The sequence below is a fragment of the Carcharodon carcharias genome, chromosome 10 (genome assembly GCF_017639515.1).
Source record: "Carcharodon carcharias isolate sCarCar2 chromosome 10, sCarCar2.pri, whole genome shotgun sequence".
Taxonomy (NCBI): Eukaryota; Metazoa; Chordata; class Chondrichthyes; order Lamniformes; family Lamnidae; genus Carcharodon; species Carcharodon carcharias.
Genome location: NC_054476.1, coordinates 162,336,518 through 162,360,144, shown reverse-complemented (window position 1 = coordinate 162,360,144; position 23,627 = coordinate 162,336,518). Strand labels below are relative to the sequence as shown.

Below are 23,627 nucleotides of genomic sequence, written 5' to 3'. Positions count from 1 at the left end.
CAGTGTAAAATGCCCACACTGAGCGCGTTTAATAAATGCAATTAAAAGGGGGGGCGTTTGTCCACTGTGATTACACTTCAACAAAGGACGTTGGATACGAGGCGCTTTGAGGTCGTGAAAGGCATTATATACATAAATGCAAATTTTGGTTTTCCTGAACGCAACTGGTCCTGGGTGAGTGAGAATGTGCTGCTCAATGGCTTGGGATGCAAGGAAAGTTCTTATAATCAATTCCAGTACAACAGGAAATCAGTGCTTTGGAAACGGAATGAGGGGCTGAGCATGGTTTTTTTTTTAAACTTAAAATGCAGGGTACTAACACCGTACAAACCGACAACTTGTATTTCAACAGCACCCTTTAAGAAATCGCCGCAAGGCACCTTTACCAGGAGGATTATTAAAATAGGGGAACCCGAGGAGATGTTTAGCCCAGTGCTGGGTTTTAAGGAGTGACTTACACGAGGGAAGCGGGGAGAAACCAAGTGATTATCAACAGCAATAACTCTTGAGAGGAATATTATTTCCTTCTTTAATTCTGCAGGGAGCTGACTAAAGTCACTGGTTACACTTGCGAGTCAGTTACCGGAGAGATTTGTTAGGACTTACTCCGTGTGAGCCTCGTCATAATGGAAAAGCCCCATTTTCGAGTAAATCCTGGGCTGCCGGTAGATTTGCAGTGGCCGGGAAATAACTCGTTGACCATTTTTTTTTGCGTTTCTAATTTCGCTTTTTGTTGGTGTCACATTCGAAAGGGAAGTCTATTGGAAAGCCCTTTGCAGTGTCTAGTGTGTTTGTTTGCAAAGGCTCCTGAACTCTGCCTCGCACAGTTTGCGTACACTGTTGGGAAATCCAGATGTTAAGGCACAGTTATCCCTTTATCCGAGTTTAACCAGTTAGAGAAATTAGTCCCCTTTGTTTTTACGGCCTGCACTTCTATATTTCAACATTCTCACCAGTGGCTTCCAGGAGCCAACGCGGATAGTAACCACGTTCAGTTTGTAAGCTGTGATTTCACTTCAATACATTTACAGTCAGCATCTGGAAGAGGTCTAGCAACGAGAGCGGGACATGAAAGCAGGTGCCCATAATCCAAATCTAACTCAGACAAATACCCAAGCCATTTAAAAACCCCTCGCAATCGACCTAAATGAATCGAATTTAAGACCCCCCCCCCCTCCCAACACAATAGCAGAACATTGGTTTAAGATTATAGGAGCGTACTGCAAAGGGGAAGAGTTTGGGGAATTCTTATTTTTCAGTAAGACAATTTCTCTTCGACTGATCAGCACCAGAATAAAACCAAAAGTTCGCTCAGTGGTGTCTCAGCAGTTGCTTTGGTTTACAGCACCGCATTGAGCATTGCAGTGATGCCACTATACACTGAGGAACCACATGTTAGTAACGGCTGCAGGTGTCTTATTTCTAAGGAGCACAACCTTCCAATTTCAAAGCCGGTCTTTCTGGAGTTTGCCATTATAAATATGACCTGGAAAGCAGGATATTTAAAAGGAAGCTATGGTTGTCATAGTTGGGGCGATGCTCCTCATCCCAGCGCCCTCTTCAATTCACCCTGGAAAAAGCCAATGTTGGTTTTATCCAGGCGAGCTTCTGTCAGTCAGTGCAGCTGAGATCTTCCTGTAGAAACGCTCACAATATCCAAATCAACTTTCTTAAAAGGTAAGCCGTTTTGTAGAAGTTGAATGTTTTGGATTCTTAGTCCTGGAGCCTCGGAGGCGTTTGACTGGTGTTTAACATGATCGGCCTCAAAAGGAGTTCAGATGACTAGGGTTAGATATGGCGTCTGCTGTTACATAGCGAGCGTCCCCATGCCCAGTAGACCGTTTAATTACAGCATTGGATCGTTAATTCCTCATGCAATACAGTTGTCAGTTCCGACCGCGTACACGAAAGGGGAATTTCGGAGCGAGTCGGGCAAAATAAATTGAATCTAGATAAAAGATGGTCTTCTCCAAGGAGATGGACCAGCGAAATCATCGGCTACAATTTCCCGCACAAGCAACCAGAAGTCCTGACACGTACTGGCCAGTTTATTTCTGAAACAAGTACATAAAATCAAGTACATGAAAAAGTACATGAATTCAACAAGTTTAGGTCTTGAACTCCCTCCTCCATCCCCACCCCCTTTCTGTTTCCCCCTTCTTTTTGTTTTTTCCAATAAATTATATAGATTTTTCTTTTCCAACCTATTTCCATTATTTTTAAATATTTTTAAATCTTTTATGCTCCCCCACCCCCACTAGAGCTATACCTTGAGTGCCCTACCATCCATTCTTAATTAGCACATTCGTTTAGATAATATCACCAACTTTAACACCTATGTGTTCTTTTGTTCTGTTGTCTGTGACATCTTTTGATGATCTGCTTCTATCACTGCTTGTTTGTCCCTCCAACCACACCCACCCCTCCACTTCTCTGTCTCTCCCCCCACCCAACACCCCCCCCCAACACACCTTAAACCAGCTTATATTTCACTCACCCCTTTCTTGGACTCATTCAAGTTCTGTCGAAGGGTCATGAGGACTCGAAACGTCAACTCTTTTCTTCTCCGCCGATGCTGCCAGACCTGCTGAGTTTTTCCAGGTAATTCTGTTTTTGTTTTGTACATAAAATCATTGACAGGAAAGTGTAAGGCTCGGGGAAATATGGGAAAGTCAGGATTTGAGCAAATTTTTACAAATTCGAAATGAGGGACCCCCTCTTGTTATCTCCCACGTTCAGTATCATCTTGTCACACGCGTGTTGCTTTGTCTTGTTATAAAGGAAACGCCTTAACTTTGGGAACTTGTTTAATTCATATTCACTTTGTGTGTTGTGTGTTGTGTGTGTGTGTGTGTGTAATCTCTCCAGACGCCCAAGGAAAATCTAGCGCAAGTGAGGAGGACCGAGTTTAGGTCTCGCCAGGGTGGATCGACGTTACCTCCCAGTTGCTCCTTCTACCGATGGACATCAAAACAGTCCATTAAACCAGCGGAATGGCGGTGATTCTTCCCTTAAACCACGAGATTTCTCATCTCCACTCCGAAAAAGAGCCATCGGACACCATCAAGGACGAGGATTACAAAGAGAATGGAGTTTTGATTAAGAACTCCGGGTCCACTCGCGACCTTTCCGGGGAGGGCAACACGTCTCCCTCCAGCAGCCTAGAGAAGGGGGAAGCTGGTCAAATATCCAATGGTTACTCGGCCGTCCAGAGCCCGGTGGGATGTAACGGAGGGAGCGATGGGGACGGGGCTTGCCCCTTGCCATTGGCCGCCTGTCAGCTGCAGGAGCTGAGCAAGTCCACGGTCCGAGAAACCTGGAGCGATAAAACCGACTTCATGCTCTCGGTCATCGGGTATGCGGTGGACCTGGGGAACGTGTGGCGTTTCCCGTACATCGCGTACCAAAACGGCGGCGGTAAGTGGTGGCTGCTAACACTTGTTGCGAACTGACCCCTTTCCGATGTCCCTTGCTGTGTAACTGACGATGCACCGCCTAATATTCCTGGAGTTTAGCAGCCCAGAAGGGTCATTCGGCCTTGTGCTGGCCCTTTGGAGCAGCTGTCCAATTGGTTCCACTTCTCTTGCTATTCCCCCCATAACTCTGCAAACGTTTTCTCCTTCAAGTATTTATCCAACTCCCTTTTGAACGTTACTATTAAATTTACTTCCACAATCCTTTTAGACGGTGCATTCCAGATCTCAACTCCCTCACAACTCATAAAATCCTCCTTATCTCACCCCTGATTCTTTTGCCAATCACCTCAAGTCTTTGTCCTTTGGTTACTGGCACTCATGCCGCTAGAGAAAGGTTTCTCCTTATTTACTCTATCAAATTACTTCATTAAAATCTTTCCTGATTTTGAACATTGTTAAAATTCCCCCTTAACTCTTGTGAGGAGCACAATGTACCCCACTAAACAATCGCCTGGTTACTTATTACAGATTCCTTCAGGTCTTGGGAAGGGGAAGAGCTGATCAGTTACATTTCCTTCACTCTAGTGATCTCACCATTTCAGTCTTGTGCTGTTTGGCCACAGTTCAGCACACATGAAAAAGACTTTCATAAAAGTCAGGTCAGTGCCCATCTCCAGAAAGGCTCCAGTGCTTTCAAAAGAAACTTTACTCAGACACAAACTTAGCGGCTGTAGAGTTCCATAATATTTTGTGAAGTGGTAACTAGATTGTCAGAATCTTCACTCTGTACACCATAGAGGCTGCATGTGCAGCCAAATTCATGTTTGAGCATTTCAGACATTGCAAATGCCCAGTCCTGATTCCTGCTACAAAAGTGTAATGTATCCTGTATTATCCAATGTCTGACTCTTTGATCTGCCCTTGGCTTCCCTTATGATTGTTATAGTTTAGCATTTAGCAATATCAGCATGTCTACGAGTGTTGGAAAAACTCAGCAGGTCTGGCAGCATCGGCGGAGTAGAAAAGAGTTGACGTTTCGAGTCCTCATGACCCTTCGACCGAACTCAGTTCGGTCGAAGGGTCATGAGGACTCGAAACGTCAACTCTTTTCTTCTCCGCCGATGCTGCCAGACCTGCTGAGTTTTTCCAGGTAATTCTGTTTTTGTTTTGGATTTCCAGCATCCGCAGTTTTTTTGTTTTTATGTCTACGAATGTTGCTTAAACAGAAGTGCATGGTGTGGTGTGCAATCATTCCCACACCTTAACTGGATAACCAGCCAATAACTTTTCCATAATAAATGTCTATAATAATAAATAATGCATTCTCCATAATAATAAATGTCACTTTTCCAATCCCTGTTTTTAGTAGGTATTGGTGATACTGTTCTTACTGCAGGAATTCTAGGCAGAACTTAAGCAGGGCAACTCACTTAGTGTTCACTTGGTTTCCTACATTCTGGGATAAGTTATCACCAGTACTCCAAGAATGACCAGGCTGCCAAAGCTGCTTCAGAGGTTCAGTGAGTCAGTACACTGCCCTGTGAGCTAATCGGACAAATAAAGTTTCGAGTCCAATTCCATGTCCATTTAAAATTGATTAAATCTTTGTGGCGGCGTTTCAATTGTATTTTTTCCTTCCCAGGCTGGAGGAGCAGAAAAAAATCGTGCCAGCATTCCCACTTCTAATTATTATCCAGTGATTCCTGTTTGAAGATGTGTGAGGGCAAGATCAGGCTTGACTGTGATGATGTCCCTTTATCTCTAATCCCCTCAGTAGTAGTATGGCTGTGTCCACATTCTGACCTCTTATCTGTGTGAAGTACGGGAGAGCTTTCAGTGCCCATAGACTGTACACTAACAGCTAGCAACACCCCTCAGAGAGTAGAGAGAAAGCTGAATGGAAAACGTGTAGAATATCCCTCTTATGGAATCATGTTGTTGCTGCTGTTACCCTTGGGGGAAAAACCTTTATGCATAACTTGTGATTTGTGTGTATTTCTTAAAGGCACTATGTAAATACAGCTTGTTGACCTTTGTGTTTCTGATTCTCCTGAAACATTCACTTTATCTTTAATGCATCACTTGGCAAGGAATACTGTGTTTGAATCAGGACTGTGCTGAGGGTCAGACATTATGTAAACCATTGATAAAAAGAGCAAATCTTTACATTGAAAGCCATTTAAATCATACACTCAGCATAAAACAGAATAGTACATTTCGCACAAAGTGGCTGGATTGCTAAAATGGGCAACAGTCTTAATGAAATTTAGCAATGGATTTATTACATTTGACTCAACAGTGAATTAGGACATAATGTCTCATTCAATATTTTTATTTGTGTATTATATTTGGATTTTATGTACCAGAAGAGGTTCCAGATATAAATCAGAAAATTCGCATTGATTGTAATAATCAATGTGACAATATATTATATTCAGGCTACAATATTAAAGACAAATTGATGAAGATAGTAATGAGAATAAGTGTCATTTTCACCTTTGGCACCACAAACGAGATGAATAATTTTCCCATATACAAAGCAACAGAACAGGAAAACTGAAATCTTTGTACAAGGAAAATCTCTTTTGTTATCTCTCATTTGCTGCTGTAGAAGCTAATTAATGATCAAACATAGTTAACATTTACGAACATCAATTAAATGATGTTATCATAGAGCATAGAAGGAGACCTTCTGCCCCGCGTGCCTATACCTGCTGTTTGACAAAGCTATCCGATTAGCCAAACTCCCTGCTCTTTCTCCATAGTGCTGCGATTTTTCTTTTTTAAGTATATATCCAGTTCTCTTTTGAAAGTTCGTATTGAATCTGTTCTCACCATCCTTTCAGGGAGATCATAATAATTCATATTTTCCCTCTGGTTCTTTTGCCAATTAATTTAAATCTGTGTCCCCTGATTACTGACCCTCCTGCCAGTGGAAACGGTTTGCACTGATTCATTATCCATTTTGGTGACATACATTCCCCATTCCCGGCTGGTGTATCTGAAGGTTTAAGCCAATACGTTATTGACCTTATGACCATCTGATCTGAGACAGACAGAGAATATGTGGCACCTACGTTGAGAAGATGTAAACGAGGATTTCAGAATAGTATTGATTTTCTGTCCAAACACTTCTATTCACATCAGAAACATCATCCCACTAGGTGCCAAAATGTAAAATGGTTCCCTCTTGAGTCTTATGCTTGGACCTACTAGACTTATATACCAATGAAGGAGTTATGAAGGGTTGTTGGGTGAAACAAAATATTTTGCAAAATTGTTACACTTTCCCTTGTGACAAAATTTTGAGCTTGAATGTTTAAAGCTTGGATTATAGAATTAGATTAAGTAAATACTGTCTCAAGGATTCAGAGAGCTTTGAGCATTTGAGGTCAGTTGAGTGGTAGGAAGCATTCCCACCATTTCCCTTTGGCCCATAATCATTTCAAAGTTGTCTTGGGGAGGTACCTGCTGGAAGCCAGACATTTGTTCTACGAGAAGGGTGGAAGTGATATAGGGAGTTACACATTCTACACATCTAATAGCCGGATACAGATTGACGCCAGGCATTCGAGGGTGACTTACCTGCTTATCCTTGTGGGGAAGAGTCAAATAGGGAAAGTACAGGATTTTTTTCCAAGAAAGAAGGAGACTGCATTCATGAAGTGTACTTACCCCATTAATTGTGGATTTTTAATAAAAATGCAATTAAAACATTTAAAAATATGCCCTGAAGCCCATGAGTTCATATGATATGAGATTGGTATCTATAATGTAAACAGTATCATACTGAATCTGACAACCCTATGGATTAATACACATTCAAGGTTTGAAATAAAATTAAATTGAATGATATGTAATATCCTATCGAAAAGATAAGCAGGTTGGCAGAAGGGGTGGGATTGCTTTGTTAGTATGAAATGAAATTAAATCGATAGCAAGAAATGATGTAGGGTCAGATGATGTAGAATCTGTGTGGGTAGAGTTGAGGAATCGCAAAGGTAAAAAAAAAATAATGGGAGTTATGTACAGGCCTCCGAACAGTAGTCAGGATGTGGGGCACAAGATACACCAGGAGATAGAAAAGGCGTGTAAGAAAGGCAAGGTTTCAGTGATCGTGGGGGATTTCAATATGCCGGTAGACTGGGAAAATCAAGTTGGTAGCGGATCCCAAGAAAAGGAATTTGTGGAATGTCTACGAGATGGCTTTTTGGGGCAGCTTGTGGTGGAGCCCACTACGGAACAGGCAATTCTAGATTTAGTGATGTGTAATGAGGCAGATTTGATAAGGGAGCTTAAGGTGAAGGAACCCTTATGAGGGAGTGACCATAATATGATAGAATTTACCCGGCAATTTGAGAGGAAAAAGCTGGAATCAGATGTAACTGTATTACAGTTGAATAAAGGCAACTACAGAGACATGAGGGAGGAGCTGGCCAGAATTGACTGGGAGATGAGCCAAGCAGGAAAGACAGTGGAACAGCAATGGCAGGAGTTTCTGGGAGTAATTTGGGAGACACAGCAAAAATTCATCCCTAGGAAGAAGAAGCATACTAAAGGGAGGACGAGGCAACCATGGCTGATAAGGGAAGTCAGGGACAGCATAAAAGCTAAAGAGAAAGCATACAATGCGGCGAAGAGCAGTGGGAAACCAGGGGATTGGGAAGCCTACAAAGACCAACAGAGGACAACTAAAAAAGAAATAAGGAGGGTGAAGATTAAATATGAGGGTAAACTAGCCAGTAATATAAAAGAAGATTGCAAGAGTTTTTTCAGATATATAAAGGGTAAGAGAGAGGCAAAAGTGGACATTGGGCCACTGGAAAATGACGCTGGAGAAGTAGTAGTGGGGAACAAAGAAATGTCGAAGGAACTGAATAGGTACTTTGCATCAGTCTTCACAGTGGAAGACACGAGTGACATCCCCAAAGTTCAAGAGAGTCGGGGGCAGAGGTGAGTATGGTGGCCATTACCAAGGAGAAGGTGCTGGGAAAACTGAAAGGTCTGAAGGTGGATAAATCACCTGGACCAGACGGATTACACCCCAGAGTTCTGAAGGAGATAGCTGAAGAGATAGTGGAGGCGTTAGTGGTGATCTTTCAAGAATCACTGGAGTCAGGGAGGGTCCCAGAGGACTGGAAAATCACTAATGTAACCCCCCTGTTTAAGAAGGGAGTGAGGCAAAAGACAGGAAATTACAGGCCGATTAGCCTGACCTCGGTTGTTGGTAAGATTTTTGAGTCCATTATTAAGGATGAGATTTCTGAATACTTGGAAATGCATGGTAAAATCGGGCAAAGTCAGCATGGTTTCATCAAGGGGAGGTCATGCCTGACAAATCTGTTAGAATTCTTTGAGGAGGTAATGAGTAGGTTAGACAAAGGAGAGCCAATGGATGTTATCTCCTTGGACTTCCAGAAGGCCTTTGACAAGGTGCCGCACAGGAGGCTGCTCAGTAAGATAAGAGTCCATGGTGTTAGAGGCAAGGTACTAGCATGGATAGAAGATTGGCTGTCTGGCAGGAGGCAGAGAGTGGGGATAAGGGGGTCCTTCTCAGGATGGCGGCTGGTGACTAGTGGAGTTCCCAGGGGTCAGTGTTGGGACCACAACTTTTCACTTTATACATTAATGATCCAGGTGAAGGAACTGAGGGCATCCTGGCTAAGTTCACAGATGATACAAAGATAGGTGGAGGGACAGGTAGTATTGAGGAGGCGGGGAGGCTGCAGAAGGATTTGGACAGGTTAGGAGAATGGGCAAAGAAGTGCCAGATGGAATACAACGTGGCGAAGTGTGAGATCATGCACTTTGGTAGGAAGAATAGAGGCATAGACTATTTTCTAAATGGGGAGAGAATTCAGAAATCTGGAGTGCAAAGGGACTTGGGAGTCCAAGTCCAGGATTCTCTTAAGGTTAACTTGCAGGTTGAGTCAGTAGTTAGGAAGGCAAATGCAATGTTGGCATTTATTTCGAGAGGACTAGAATATAAAAGCAGGGATGTGCTGCTGAGGCTTTATAAGGCTCTGGTCAGACCACATTTAGAATATTGTGAGCACTTTTAGGCCCCGTATCTCAGGAAGGATGTGCTGCTGGAGAGGGTCCAGAGGAGGTTCACGAGAACGATCCCAGGAATGAAAGGCTTAACATATGAGAAACATTTGAGGACTCTGGGTCTATACTCGATGGAGTTTAGAAGGATGGGGGGGGATCTGATTGAAACTTACAGAATACTGAAAGGCCTGGATAGAGTGGACGTGGGGAAGATGTTTCCATTAGTAGGAGAGACTAGGACCCAAGGGCACAGCCTCAGATTAAAGGGAAGACCTTTTAGAACAGAGATGAGGAGAAACTTCTTTAGCCAGAGAGTGGTGAATCTATGGAATTCATTGCCACAGAAGGCTGTGGAGGCCAGGTCATTGAGTGTATTTAAGACCAAGATAGATAAGTTCTTGATTGGTAAGGGGATCAAAGGTTACGGGGAGAAGGCGGGAGAATGGGGTTGAGAAACTTATTAACCATGATTGAATGGCGGAGCAGACTCGATGGGCCGAATGGCTTAATTTCTGCTCCTATGTCTTATAATGAGGAGATTCAGTTGCTTGGACTCACTGCCACTTTTGAAGTATCACACTACATTTGTCATGAAATTTGCAAGAAGGTAGCTTTAAAGCCAAGGATTGTGAATATTCTTAATTTTTATGAATGCCAAATCAAAGAACGTTGTGAAAACCAAATTAAGATAACCCCAAAATTGATTTTTACTAAAATGGCTTTTATGCAGGATTGATGCAGGAGCTACACACTAAAGTGCACAGCAAGTTTCCAAGCCTAATAAGAGCAAACCTTTTTTCCTTTATTCCTGCTCCATTTGTTAATTGTTTTTCCTCCATGTATATTCTGATTCCAAGTGCAATTAAGCTTTTTCTTTCACTGATATCTGCTGCTGCAGTTTAAATATGGCTTCAGTATTTTGACGCTTTGTGACAATAATTTCTGAGTCATTAGGATGAACACTTGAAGCCTGATCATTTTTACTATGTTGTTGTGGAACCTTGCTGTGCAGAGATTGGATGCTACATTTGCCTATATAACAGTGGTCATTGCATATCAAAAGTGATCCATTGGCGCTTAAAGCATTTTGAGATATCCTGAGTCTGTGATAAATAACTATATACATGAAAGTCCTTTCTCAGCCGCCTTCATGATATCTTTTCCTTTCCCCATTTACATCATCGTTTCTTGCCCTTTTGCAGCAACTTGGCAGCTCAGACCATTCCCTTACTAGAAGTTCGGCAAGTGCTTACTCTGTAAATACTGCTAAATAAACAGAGGCTAGGGAGTGTATGAATCTGGCTTGGGCTGACTTGTCCAATTTTCCTGTCCTCCCTGTAATAAAGAGCTTTGTCTGTTCCTGACAGGTCACCTGAAATTGTAGGCATAAATCACCTACTACCACTGTATATCGCACTACAGTTCTCTATTCTAAATAAGTTTGGATGATATTCTTATTCAAATTATGAGAGGGCATGTTAGAATTTTTCAAAAAATTGTTCTCAGGACACGAACATGGCCAGCATGGCTGACATTTATTGCCTATCTGTAGTTGCCCAAAATTGTTTGAAAGCTATCAAGAGTTCGTGTTGGTGTGGGATCATATATATGGTTCATACTAGGTTCCTTCACCAAAGATCATTAGTGAACAATTTGGGTTTTTCCTGATAACCCATTAGCTTCATTGTCGCTTTTATTGGTACAAGTGTTTTTATTATTTCCCGTTATTGTAAACTGAATTAAAATTCCCAAACAGCCATGTTGGGACTTGAACTCATGTTCGTTGGATCGTTCGTCAAGGCCTCTGAGTTACCGGTTCAGTGATATAACATAATTGTACTGTAACTGTTGATTACAATCAAATGTACTTGATTCCAATGACTATCTAAATACTAAAAAAAACTTGATAAAAATATTGATAGCTATCAGATTTGTGTACCCCATTTTATCACATAATTGGAAAGTCAGCACTAAAATCATCATGTTCTTGAGTTGATTCTTTGTCCTCGTACTGCTCAAGGTGACTTGTGCATTTCATAAAATTCCAGGGGCCTTCCTCATTCCGTATCTGCTGATGGCTGTGTTTGGAGGCATCCCACTCTTTTACATGGAGTTGGCACTGGGACAGTACCACAAAAATGGAGCAATTTCTATTTGGAGGAAAATATGCCCAATTTTCAAAGGTAAGCATATTTCTCTTAGTGGTACCGAAGGACCTTTCATGCTTGCTTCAACCTTGTGCTCTTAATAGATGTAATTTTAAGGAAAACGTGACTTGACTGAAATAGCTCATGAGCTGATTTTGGGAGGTGTGGAATCAGATTATGCACAAAGTAAGAGAACATAATTTCATTAAAAAAGGTTCATCGAAGAAGTTTAATCAACAAAGACCCAGACACAGATGTTAAATTTTATATATACTATGTAAATTTCAGGTCCTACAAAACGCTGCTAACCGTATCCTCTGTTGTGCTAAATGCCACATCCATCACCTCTCCTCAGTTCTCTATGTTGGCTCCTGGCCCACCTACAACTAGAATTCAAAATCCTTATCCTCAATTTAAATCTCTTCACGGCTTCGCCCTTCCAAATCTTTGTAGCATCCTCCAGCCATACAACCTCCCACACATTTCTCCATTCCTCTGATTCCAACAGCGTGTGCATCACCTCTTCCTTTGGCACATCATTGATGATTGTGCCTTCAGCCCCCAGACTCGAATTCCCTCCACAAACCTCTCCGCCTCCCTCTCCCTTAAGACTCTCCTTTAAAATTCAAATCCTTTTGATCAGGCTTTTGGCCACATAAGAATACAAGAAATAAGATCAAGAGTAGGCCATACAGCTCTTGTAGCCTACCCTGGCATTCAATAATGTCGTGGAAGAACTTTTGGTGCCCAAAGTCCATCAGTCTCTGACTTGAATATACTCATCGGCTGAACATTCCCATACCGTAAGAGGTGGAGAATTCCAAATATTCACAACTCTCTGAAATTCTCCTCATCTCAGTCCTAAATGGCCAACTCCATATCCTGAGACTATGACCTGGAGCTCTAGGCTCTCGGCACCTGTCCTGCCAAGCCCTCTAAGAATTATATAAGTTTTGATGAGATCATCTCTTATTCTTCTAAACCCTGGAGAATGTAGGCCCATTATACTCATTTTCTCCTATTGAGAGTATCCTCTCATCCCAGGAATCAATCTAGCCGAAGCATTGTTGCAACTATTCTGAGGTAAGTATATCCTTCCTTAGTTAAGGAAACCAAAACTGTACAAAGTGCTCTAGGTTTGAGTTCACCAATGCCCTAAATAATCGCAGCGAGACTTCCCTACTCTTAGACTCCAATCTCCTTAAGCTAACATACCATTTGCCTGTCCACTTGCTTGCTGTACTTGCACGTTAACATTCTGTGATTCATGTATATGGTTACCCAGATCCCTAGCATACCCGTATTTATTAGCCTCTTATCTTTTCAAAAAATAACTTCTACTTTACCGTTCTTCTAACCAAAGTGGATAGTTTTGCACTTGCCCACATGATGCTTCATCTGTCACCTTCCTGCCCAATTACTTAACTGGGTCTATATCACTTTTCATCTTTGCATCCTCTTTGAATCATCCTCACAGCTTACTTTCTCACCCAGCTGTGTATTGCCGACAGACTTACTACACTCGATCCCACCTCAAAGTCATTGATATAGATGGTCAATGGCTAAAGTTATCATCCTTGCAGCATCCCATTGGCTATACTGGGTCATTCTGTAAATGGCCCAATTATGCCTACACCATGTATTCAGTCCACTACCAAATCCTCAATCCATGTTAATATCCTCAATTTCATGAGATCTAACCTTGTGTAGCAGCCTCTTGTAGGGCAACTAATCAAATTTTTTTTTTTGAAAATCCAAATTTCCACTGGTTTTCCCCTTGTCTATCTTTCAGCCACATCCTCACAATAACTCTAATAGATTTTTTAAAAAATGGTTTCTTTTTCAGAAAACTGTGTTAACTCTGTCTAATCATATTGTGGTTTGCCAAATGCACTGTTACCTTAATAATAGATTCTTACATTATCCCTACTACCGAAGTTAGGCAAACTAGCCTGTGTTTTCTCCCTCCTTTTTTGAACAACTGGGTTACATTTGCTGACTTCCAGTCCACAGGGGCCATTCTAGAATCTAAGGAATTCTGGAAGATCAAAACTTATACATCTACTATTTCTCCTGTCACCTCTTTTAAAACCCTAACGTGTAGACCCTCAGATCCAGGGGTCCATCCTAACATCTCCTTTAGCTGGAGGTTAATTATACCTCTGCCAACTATCTTGGGTTAATTTTTTTATGTTAAAAGTATTCCATAAATGCAAGTTGTGATGGTTTAGGGTGGCACATTAACATAGAGTGTGGCAGCATCAGTAAGCTATGCCAGAGACTGGTGGGAAGATGATTGTACCCATGTTTCTTCGTGTGACAACTCAACAACGCAATCACAGGAAAAAAAGGGAGGAAAGTTAACGACTAACTTGAAAACAATCTTTTGTGTTATTCTTAAGGATTTAAAAATAAAGATCATTCATAAAATTGAAGCAGTGATAAAGCAGAAAAATACAAGCCTCAATGATAATGGAGAAGAGGAAACAGTTGGGGGGGTGTGGTGGGGGTGGGCAGAAGGGAAGGAATGAAAAGTAAAAATGTAACTCCCCTGCCTTTCCTCCCCCAAACTAGGGGCGGGATTTTCTGCACTTGCCTGCCGCCTGCATCTTCCGGTCCCTCCGCAAGTCAACGGGCCTCTGGCTGGGGTGCCGACTTCCCCGTGGTGGGTCCCACCTATGACTGGGGCCAGAAAATCCCGGCCTAGGAGTTAAAATAAATATACCCTTTTGACCATTTTTTATTTTGTTCACTCATGGGACACGGGCGTCACTGGTTAGACCAACGTTTGTTGTCTGTTCCTAATTGTCCTCCAAAGGTGGTGGTGGGCTACCTTCTCGAGCCGCTGCAGCTCATGCTGTGTAGGTACACCCACCGTGCTGCTAGGAAGGGAGTTGTACATTATACAGGTGATAGTGAAATCTGGATTTTTGTCACACTTACGACATATAGCTAGCCCCCTTTCTGTAGTTCAGGGGCCCTATCAAAAGTAAATTCAGGGTGTCATTCTGCTACCAAAACAGCCTATTTATAGTGTGGCAAGTTTTCTTGGGCAGAAAGATTAAAAGCAGCAACCAAGGGGCATGTGTACCATCATCTTGAACGACTGAAGCCTCCTGTGTGCTTCCTGCTATGGAGCTTCTGCAAATAGTTCAAGAAGCGGTTAGATTTTCTAAAAGCTTTATACTTCATACGCTTGGATAAAGTTATGTCAGTGTTCTAGAAGTGCAGTTCTTTTTAAGTATATAAAAGCAAGCTAATTTTATTCACAGTTTCTCTCACTTCTGGGGAAGCATTGTAATTGTGCAAGCCAATCTCTTATCCATTTTGTGGTTGACCTTGAATTCACCCAAGTTATTATGCCGTAGACTTTCATCTGCAATGTCATCCAAACGTTTTTTTTAGAAATTATTGCCCATTCAAAGGGATGTCACTTCCTCGAGAACAGTGTAGCAGGTTGTTCAACTATGGACTGGAATGTCACAGCGGGAACCATGGTGGATGGGCCTACTTAAGTGCTGGAGAGGACCCGCGGCGGTGACAAAACCTCTCCCCTCGATTAAGTCGGAGGGCGGAAGGGGCTGTTGCAGGATTCCTGGCCAATGGTGGCAGGTTGTCAATTACGCTGACTAATAAGCCAATTGACACCCGATATCCCTAAGCCCACTGCAATTCAACGGTGGTGGCTCAGGGATTGAATGGGAGACGCATGACCAGTGGACCCCCCCCCCCACCAACCCCCACCCGCCGCAATTCCCATCCTGCCCCCACCCACCTTTAGCCTGGGGTCCCAATGTGATCCTGGGCCCCTGGAGGGTACATTCTACCATTGAGGTCCCGATCCCTGGCCGGTTCTCCGACTGGTGGGTGAGACTTCTGGTGGGCTGATTAAATTCTACCCATTGTCTCCCACTTCTGAAGTCAAGTTAAGTGCTGTTTACGAGGTTATTATTAAACTGGTACACCTTAAAGTTTCATTGCTGATGGATGGTTAATGCCTGGCTCTAATTTATCACCTTAACATGAAAATATTCTATTTATAATAAAGTGAGAAACAGATTTATGAGTTAACTTGTGCCCCATTTCTACAGTAAATAGGGTGATGATGGGCCTGAATTTAACGCACTAAAAAAACCTATTCGAATGCACAGAATCAAAATTGGGCCCAATAACTCACTTTGGCTTTCAGTAATCCCAATCTGGCTGTCAAAAATTTTATTATCATCATGTATCAAAAAGGCGTTCATAGCAGTCTGTGTCCCACTTCAACATTACAGGCTTATTCCTGGGAATCTCGTTCGGGAATATTTGCCTCTCACAGAAGGCAGCATTAAAACTAAACCAGACCTCACTAGAACTGTATAACCTTTTTATTATTTTGCACTCTGATCGCTGAGACTGAGCAGCTAGTCACACGAGCAGTTAGCAACTGAGACCTTGATGGATTTTGATAAGTAGAATGTCTATTTGTTGCAATGGTCCTTCAGTCTTTGAATAAGTGCTTCTTCTGGAATATCAATTTTAGATGGTTTCAAAGATTATCTCTTTCATTCTCTGCAGGGATTGGATATGCAATCTGTATAGTAGCTCTATTTGTTTCCTTTTACTACAATACCATTATGGCCTGGGCTCTGTACTACCTCTACTCATCACTTACTTCTGAGCTCCCATGGACCAGCTGTAACAATGCATGGAATACTCAGAACTGTACCAACTACTTCCTAAAGGATAACATCACCTGGACAAAGTACTCCACCTCTCCTGCAGAAGAATTTTATATGTAAGTTCATGTATGTGGATGCTGTGCATGGGGCAAGACATTTCAGCCAAGTTAAGAATCTGTCTTACCAGTCACTTCCAGGAAGCAGGAGTATACATTTAACAAAAACACTTCTGACCTCAGATCACCCAGTGATTTGTGGCAGAAGTAGCCTGAGCCGTTGTCACTTTAAAAGCAGGACAGTGGGATCCATTTATCAAAGCTTGGTCAAGCTGCTCCATCGGTCAATTGTTACTGGTACGGTACTGATGGGCCAAATGGCCTCTCTCTCAGCTGCACGATTTTGGGATTATCCCAGATTAACCGAGCACAGCGCTTAAGGAATGCTTTATGGTGGTATTAATTGAGAGTAGTGTGTTTTGGGAGGCTCGCTATTTGCCCGGATTTTCCTTTAAGCGGCGAAGCATCAGCATTGGCTGCTATTGAGGAAGGAAAATATGGGCCATTGTCTCTGTCAATCTAAGAACAGCAGATCCAATATCATTGAGTGTGTTCTGCCAGAATACCTTGTATGCTTGTACCCTGTATAATTGTATTCCGCAGCACAGCTCGTCACAGCTAATTCTTAATCATCTTCAGCCACTCCTTCCCTAATTGTGGATACTTTGTTCGCTCAGTGTGATGTACGATTATGATGTATTTCAGAGTCAATATTCCATTCCTGAAGTCCACAAGTTTCTACAGGGTAAATGGGAAATCTTACATAGTGACCACTGAAGCGTTGAATGCTTCAGGTCAGTTATAACAAGAATTTTTATATTGGGGATTTATTGTCCGCGAACACTTGGCCACAATTGCTTTAATATGCCATTTTGGCTCTTGCCCAGCTGTAACCTACGTTTTGTTTTTTTCAGGCTGTTGATGTAGCAGGTGCCTGGCTTTGGCACTGTTTTGGCTTCATCCAATTATAGCTCTTTGATGTCTATTGATTTTCCAATCTCTCCTGTGAATACTTAGACACAAATCTGTGTTGCAGTCAGCAAGGAGGGTTTCTCTTCCTTCCTTCCCCCAGTTTCTCACACTAATAATCCTACAGAGATCTTACTCCCTTTTTATACTCCAAAACTTGCAATGGCTTAACTAAAAACATGTTGCATTCCACAAAGTTGAGGAAACAGGCAACTGCTCCAATACCAATTAAATCTGGCTTGTGAAAAGATGTTGATGTACTTTACTCCATTTTAAAGTCTCATTTGTGCTGTAAAAATGGCTGTAAAAATCTCATTTGCCTAAATGCATGGATATATTTTAATATAAACATGTCAGTGATAATGGGCAAAAGAAGAATGATTTTGTTTTAAAACAAATAATTAAGTCAACAGCGCAGCAAAGAGAGGAAGGGATACGTAGAAGACCAGGTTTAGAACAGTCTGAGCTGGAACATAAGAGCAGGAGAAGGTTGCAGCAGATGTGATAAGACCATAAAGATGTTTTAAAACAAGAACAAGAATTTTGAAAGCAATTGATTGGAGGCCAGAGGGCCAATGGAGGTTGGCGAAAATAGGATGATGGGTGGGCCGGTCTTAGTGTAGGATCGAATGTGGCTTGGGAATTTGTAATTTGTCCAGGGTGAAGGCTGGGAGGTCGGCAAACTGCGTTTGAGAAACTGAGCTTGGAAGGGACAAGTGAAGATTCTGCCCCGAATTTCCCCTTTGTAAGCTTGAAACACTGAAGGAATCACGGAACTTACCGCACTCTATTTTAGAAAAAGGTGGGAAAAGGGTAGATATACTCGTTAGAGTGAAGCAAAAAGATATTAGCTAGAAGTAAAAAGTCTCACTGGTGGTGAAATTCATCTTGGGTGGTTGAACAAAGCAGGCAGTGGCCATTCGGAGATTGGTTTTACACTCAGCTTGATTTCCTTTCCAACAATGTACATATAAAATGGGGTTACTGATTCACTATCACCTTTTCGTGCGCCATGATTTAGGACAGACTTCAGCCTTTTTTTAAACAGAAGATAGTGGGAACCAATGTTATCTTTGGTTGAGAGGAGATTTGAGTGAAGTATAAAAACCAGCAGAGACTAGCTGGGCTGAATAGCCTGTTTTTGTTCTGTATATACAATGTAATATGTATGAATTATAGAATTTGTTGCATTTTGAGTTTAACCACCTCCCCCCAGCCCCTTACTGTAGCTATTTCTTGCTTCCAAACTTCATATCATCCCCGCAGACAAGGTTCATCAGACAAACTTATCCTCAAAAAATCTGAACTAAAATGTTTTGGCTTTAAAGAGGCAGGTTAATAACTTCTGCTGAAGCAATAATCAGAGCCAAATCAAATTTTAGTAATTAGCTGTTAAAATGCTAGAAATTGCCAATCAGATACATACCTGAATAAATGTTTCAACCGAGTGTCTTGGGTTGTCCCATAAGCAGACTGCCCGGCAGCTGAATGGCACTAACCACCTTAGTTAAGTTTGAATATGATTTCCGTGAGTGAGGTAGATTTTGCCTAGGTTGTATGAACTGTTAAACTTGCTATATTTCTGTAAGGCTAGATTGAGCAATTTTCTCAAAAGCAAACCCGTAGCCTGAAAGGTCATTTAGGCTTGTTTTGATGTGTGTGTTAATTATCTAGAAATAGAATTATGTACCTTATGAAATATCTTGAGCTGTTGTAAGATTACTTCTAAGATTTGCTTTATTGCGTTTTTCAGAGAAGCCTGCTTATGTAGATGCCTGTAAGACTTTTGCTCATGTATTAAAGAATAGGCATGGATCTCAGGGTTATCAGGCATGGCTGAATGGGTAGAACTATCACCTCTGAGTTAGACGCTTGTCTGTTCATGTCCCCTGCAGAACTTGAGTGCAGTGATTTCAGCGGGCACTGCAGTGTAGCACTGAGAGACTGCTGCATTGTTGGAGGTGCTGTCTTTCAGATGAGATGTTAAACCAAGGCCCTATCTGTCTATTTGTCTCAGGTGGATGCAAAAGACTCCATGGTGCTATTTTGAAGAAGAGCAGTGGAGATATCCCTGTTACCTTGGCTTATATTTATGCCTCAATCAACATCACAAAAATAGATAATCTGGTCATTATCACATTGCTGTTTGCAGGATTTGATGTTTATGGGATCTTGCTGACCACATGTTGGCTGCCACTTTTCCTATTATGATTACACGTCACAAAATAATTGATTGGTAGTAAAGCGCTTTGGGATGTCTGTGGTCCTGAAAGGCTATACAGGTCCACGTCTTTTCTTTAATTTCCTTCATAACTGACAGCTCAGCAGCTGAACCCTGATTTAATTCACCTAAGAGAAATCCATGCATTTGCTGTCTTTCACACAGATACACACACACGAATATAGCACACACAAATATACAGAGGCTGAACTATGTACTCATGGTAGCAGTAAGAAGCTTGCTATGTTTTAAAAGTATGGACATGCATGGAGGTTTATCTAGAGCAGGTACACTATTGTGGAAAGAGATAATGAATTGCATCTTTATTATTTTTCATAACCAGTGGGTGTAGGGAAATTGATAATATACGGCTCACCCCTATATTTCATATAAATAAACTAGTTCATGCTTGAAGGTCTTTCTTGTCTCAGTAAAATGTTATTTCAAACTGATCTTAGTAAATGGCAAAGAATTCAGCCTGTGACCTGGACTAGATTTTAATAGTTACTATTCACCAGTATTCTTTGTTACAATCCCTGAATTTTATTATTAACTTGTTAGATATTAGGAAGAAAAGCAGCATCCAGTTTCAAGGGAACGTGAACTCTCTTAATCGGAGTGACAATTAGTGTTGAAATAAAGGAAAAATTGTGGCAAGTGTTATGACAGAAATAAACAACCCAACACTAAGTTAAAACAGACTGATGATTATATTTTCGCCATTTTCTGTTTTTAAACCAATGGAAGCTCAAAATAACAATGCTTTTAACTGGCTGAAAAACTTTTAGAATACTGAACTACAGATCAGGCAGGAGATGAAATGAGGAGGAAACCTGATAAGTTGATAAGTGTTTCTAGCACCCTAACACAATGCAGAGATTTCAATCCCAGATAAATAAATTTATCATTTATTCGTTTTTGTAATGTGAGCATTGCTCGCTAAGCCAACATTTATTACCCATCTCTAATTGCCCTGGAGAAGGTGCTTCTTGAATTGCTGCAGTCCATCTGGTGTAGGTACACCCACGATGCTGTTGGGGAGGGAATTCCAGGATTTTGACCCTGTGACAATGAAGTGATGCCAGTATAGTTCCAAGTCAGGGTGGTGTGTGACTTGGAGGGGAACATGCAGGTGGCGGTGTTCCCATGCGTTTGCTGCCCTTGTCCTTCTAGGTGGTGGATGTCATGGGTTTGGATGTTGTCGAAGGAGACTTGGTGAGTTGCTGCAGTGCCTTGCCGATGGTAGACACTGCTGCAACTGTCCGTCGGTGGTGGAGGGAGTGAATGTTTAAGGTGGTGGATGGGGTGCCCACTAAGCGGGCAGCTTTTTCCTGGGTGGTGTCAAATTGCTTAGGTGTTGATGGGGCTGTACTCATCCAGGCAAGTGGCGAGTATTCCATCACACTCCTGACTTGTGCCTTGTGTATGGTGGACAGACTTTAAGGAGTTAGGAGGTGAGATATTCGTTGTGGAATTCCCAAGCTCTGACCCGCTCTTGTAGCCACAGTGTTTACATGACCGGTCCAGTTCAGTTTTTAATCAATTGTAACCCCCAGTGTGTTCACGGTGGGAGATTCAGTGATGGTAATGCCATTAAATGTCAGGGGGAGATGGTTTGATTCCCTCTTGTTGAAGCTGGTCGTTACTTGGCACTTGTGTGGCATGATTATAACTTGCCACTTCTCAGCCCAGGCCCAGATGTGGTCCAGGTCTTGCTGCATGTGAGCTTCAGTACCTGAGGAGTACCCAACACTGCAGTCATCAGCGAGCACCACCGCTTCTGACTTTATGTTGGAGGGAGGGTCATTGATGAAGCAGGTGGTCGAGCCTAGGACACTTTGTTGAGGAATTCCTGCAGCAATGTCCTCAGGCTAAGAAGATTGACCTCCAACAACCACAAACAGGTGGAGCTTGAACTGTGAGTCAGCCTATTAGAATGTGTGTGATGTCCCTCGGCCGAGAAAGGATGAGAGAAGGTTAAAAAAAAAACCCAATGCTGTTTGGCCCTCCCGAATTACTGCTAATTATTTACTTAATAGCATTAATTAATTATTCAAAGGCCCAGATAGTCCTGTCCTGGAATTCAGCTAAAGGATCATGTTAAATAGCGTGCGCTTTGTGGAGGAGGGGGAATGGGAGATTATAAGAAAACAAAACTGCCTTGGGACTGAAGGACACCAATGATGCATTTTGCTCCAAATTTACATTTGGAAATATCGTTGTAATTTGCGACATTTATTTTCATTGCAGTCGCCAAGTACTTCAAGTTCACAAATCACACGGACTGGAAGACCTGGGCGGTATCAGTTGGCATTTAGCAATTTGCCTGCTCTTTATATTTGTCGTGGTGTATTTCAGTATTTGGAAAGGTGTAAAGACTTCTGGAAAGGTAGGTGGAGCTAAATCATGGGAATAAGGGAATGTTGGCTTGTGCTTGTCCATATTGCATCATGGGTTTGATATTTTTTAAAAAATATCCTTTTTCACGGGATGTGAGCACCAGTGGCTGGGCCAGCGTTTATTGCCCATCCCTAATTGCCCTTGAGAAGGTGGTGGTGAGCTGCCTTCTTGAACTGCTGCAGTCCCTGTGGTGTAGGTACACCCACTGTGCTGTTAGGAAAGGAAGCAGCCCAGGCAATGTATGGCACGCCTGTAATGCACTAATACATTAATAGTAGTAATACATTGTATAATTGGATTCAGTGCTAGCCATTAAAGAAGGTCAGTGCTTTTTGAACTTTTGTGGTTATTGGTAAAGTAGATCACTCTACTGGTTCACTTTGGTAAAATTTGGCATGGTTAGAAGCTACATTTTTAATTTTAATTCTCTCAAATTGCTGCTCTCACAGTGATTTTAGACACGGGCACCTAAATTGTACAGTATTTCCTTAAAGGATATCTAAAAAATCATGAACTTCCTTAAGTGAAGCAAATCGAAAGAATTATGTCAAGAGCAGGTACATTCTCCCCAAGTACTCAACATATTCCTGAGTCTCTCCTTCAACATATATGGCAGGTGGAATATTTAACTGACCAAGCGTGGGTTGACATGAGTTTTGTTCTGGCGACATTCAAGGACAGGCTGAGTCTGTTGTGTGCACAGGACTAGGAACATAGGATTAGGAGCAGGAGTAGGCCATTCAGCCCTTCAAACCTTCTCTGCCATTCAATAAGATCATGGATGATCTGGGTGTGGTCTCAACTCCACTTTCCTGTCTGCCCCTCATAACCAATGACTCTTTTGACTATCAAAATCTGTCTAAATCTGCTTTGAATGCCTTGGGAATATAATTTCACAAACTATCAACCCTCTGAGAGAAAAAAATTCTCTTCATCACCATCTTAAAAGGGAAGCCTCTTACTCTTAAACTGTGTCCCCTAGTTCTAGTCTCCCTCACAAGTGGAAACATCCTCCCAGTATCTACCCTATCAAATCCCCTCAGAATCTTATGTTTCAATAAGATCACCTCTCATTCTTCTAAACTTCAATGGTTATAGAATTAATATATATATATATATATATATATATATAAACATATAAATTGAAGAGCTGAAGAGTGGCTTGCAAATCAGGTACAGAGTAGGAAACGACACTGTAGTCATCTGCAAACTGTATATCTATGGTGGTCAATTTAGTTTTGACATGGAGGTGACAGGGGTTAATGAGTTTTCCATTTAAGTGGTATTTAATACTCCCACTAGAGAGCAGTTGATCCATGAGATGAATAACCAATGTCAGGTAGATTATAAATCGTATGGGAGATTTCACACAGCCTTACTTGACAGTGGTCTGGATTTTGAAGGTGTTGGTTTCAGATCCCCCACTCGAGAGTTGCAATCATATCATCATGATGCAGCTGCAGGATTGTGATGAAGGTTTTTGGACATCCAAATCTCTGAAATACAATTCATAGAGCCTCATGGCTTACTGAGTCAAATGCTTTGGACAGATTGATGAATGCAATGTATTTCCCATACCTTGGTAGTCACCTCTCTCTCAAAAGGTTACCACTGACAATGAGATCCAACACCGGGTCAGCTACACCAGCTCAGCCTTCTACAAACTACAGTAATGAGTGTTTGACAACAAAGACCTCCACAAG

General features: G+C 41.9%; 1 protein-coding gene across 1 annotated transcript in view; it reads left to right on the top strand.

Annotated features, from left to right (window-relative positions):
* Positions 1–2,993: 2,993 nt before the first annotated feature.
* Positions 2,994–23,627, top strand: part of slc6a4a (solute carrier family 6 member 4a) — a 304,082-nt gene continuing 283,448 nt past the window's right edge. The window contains exons 1-4 of the mRNA XM_041196723.1: positions 2,994–3,417; positions 11,516–11,650; positions 16,175–16,394; positions 21,775–21,913. Coding sequence (XP_041052657.1) covers positions 2,994–3,417; positions 11,516–11,650; positions 16,175–16,394; positions 21,775–21,913 — 918 coding nt within the window. The remainder of the gene's footprint in view (positions 3,418–11,515; positions 11,651–16,174; positions 16,395–21,774; positions 21,914–23,627) is intronic.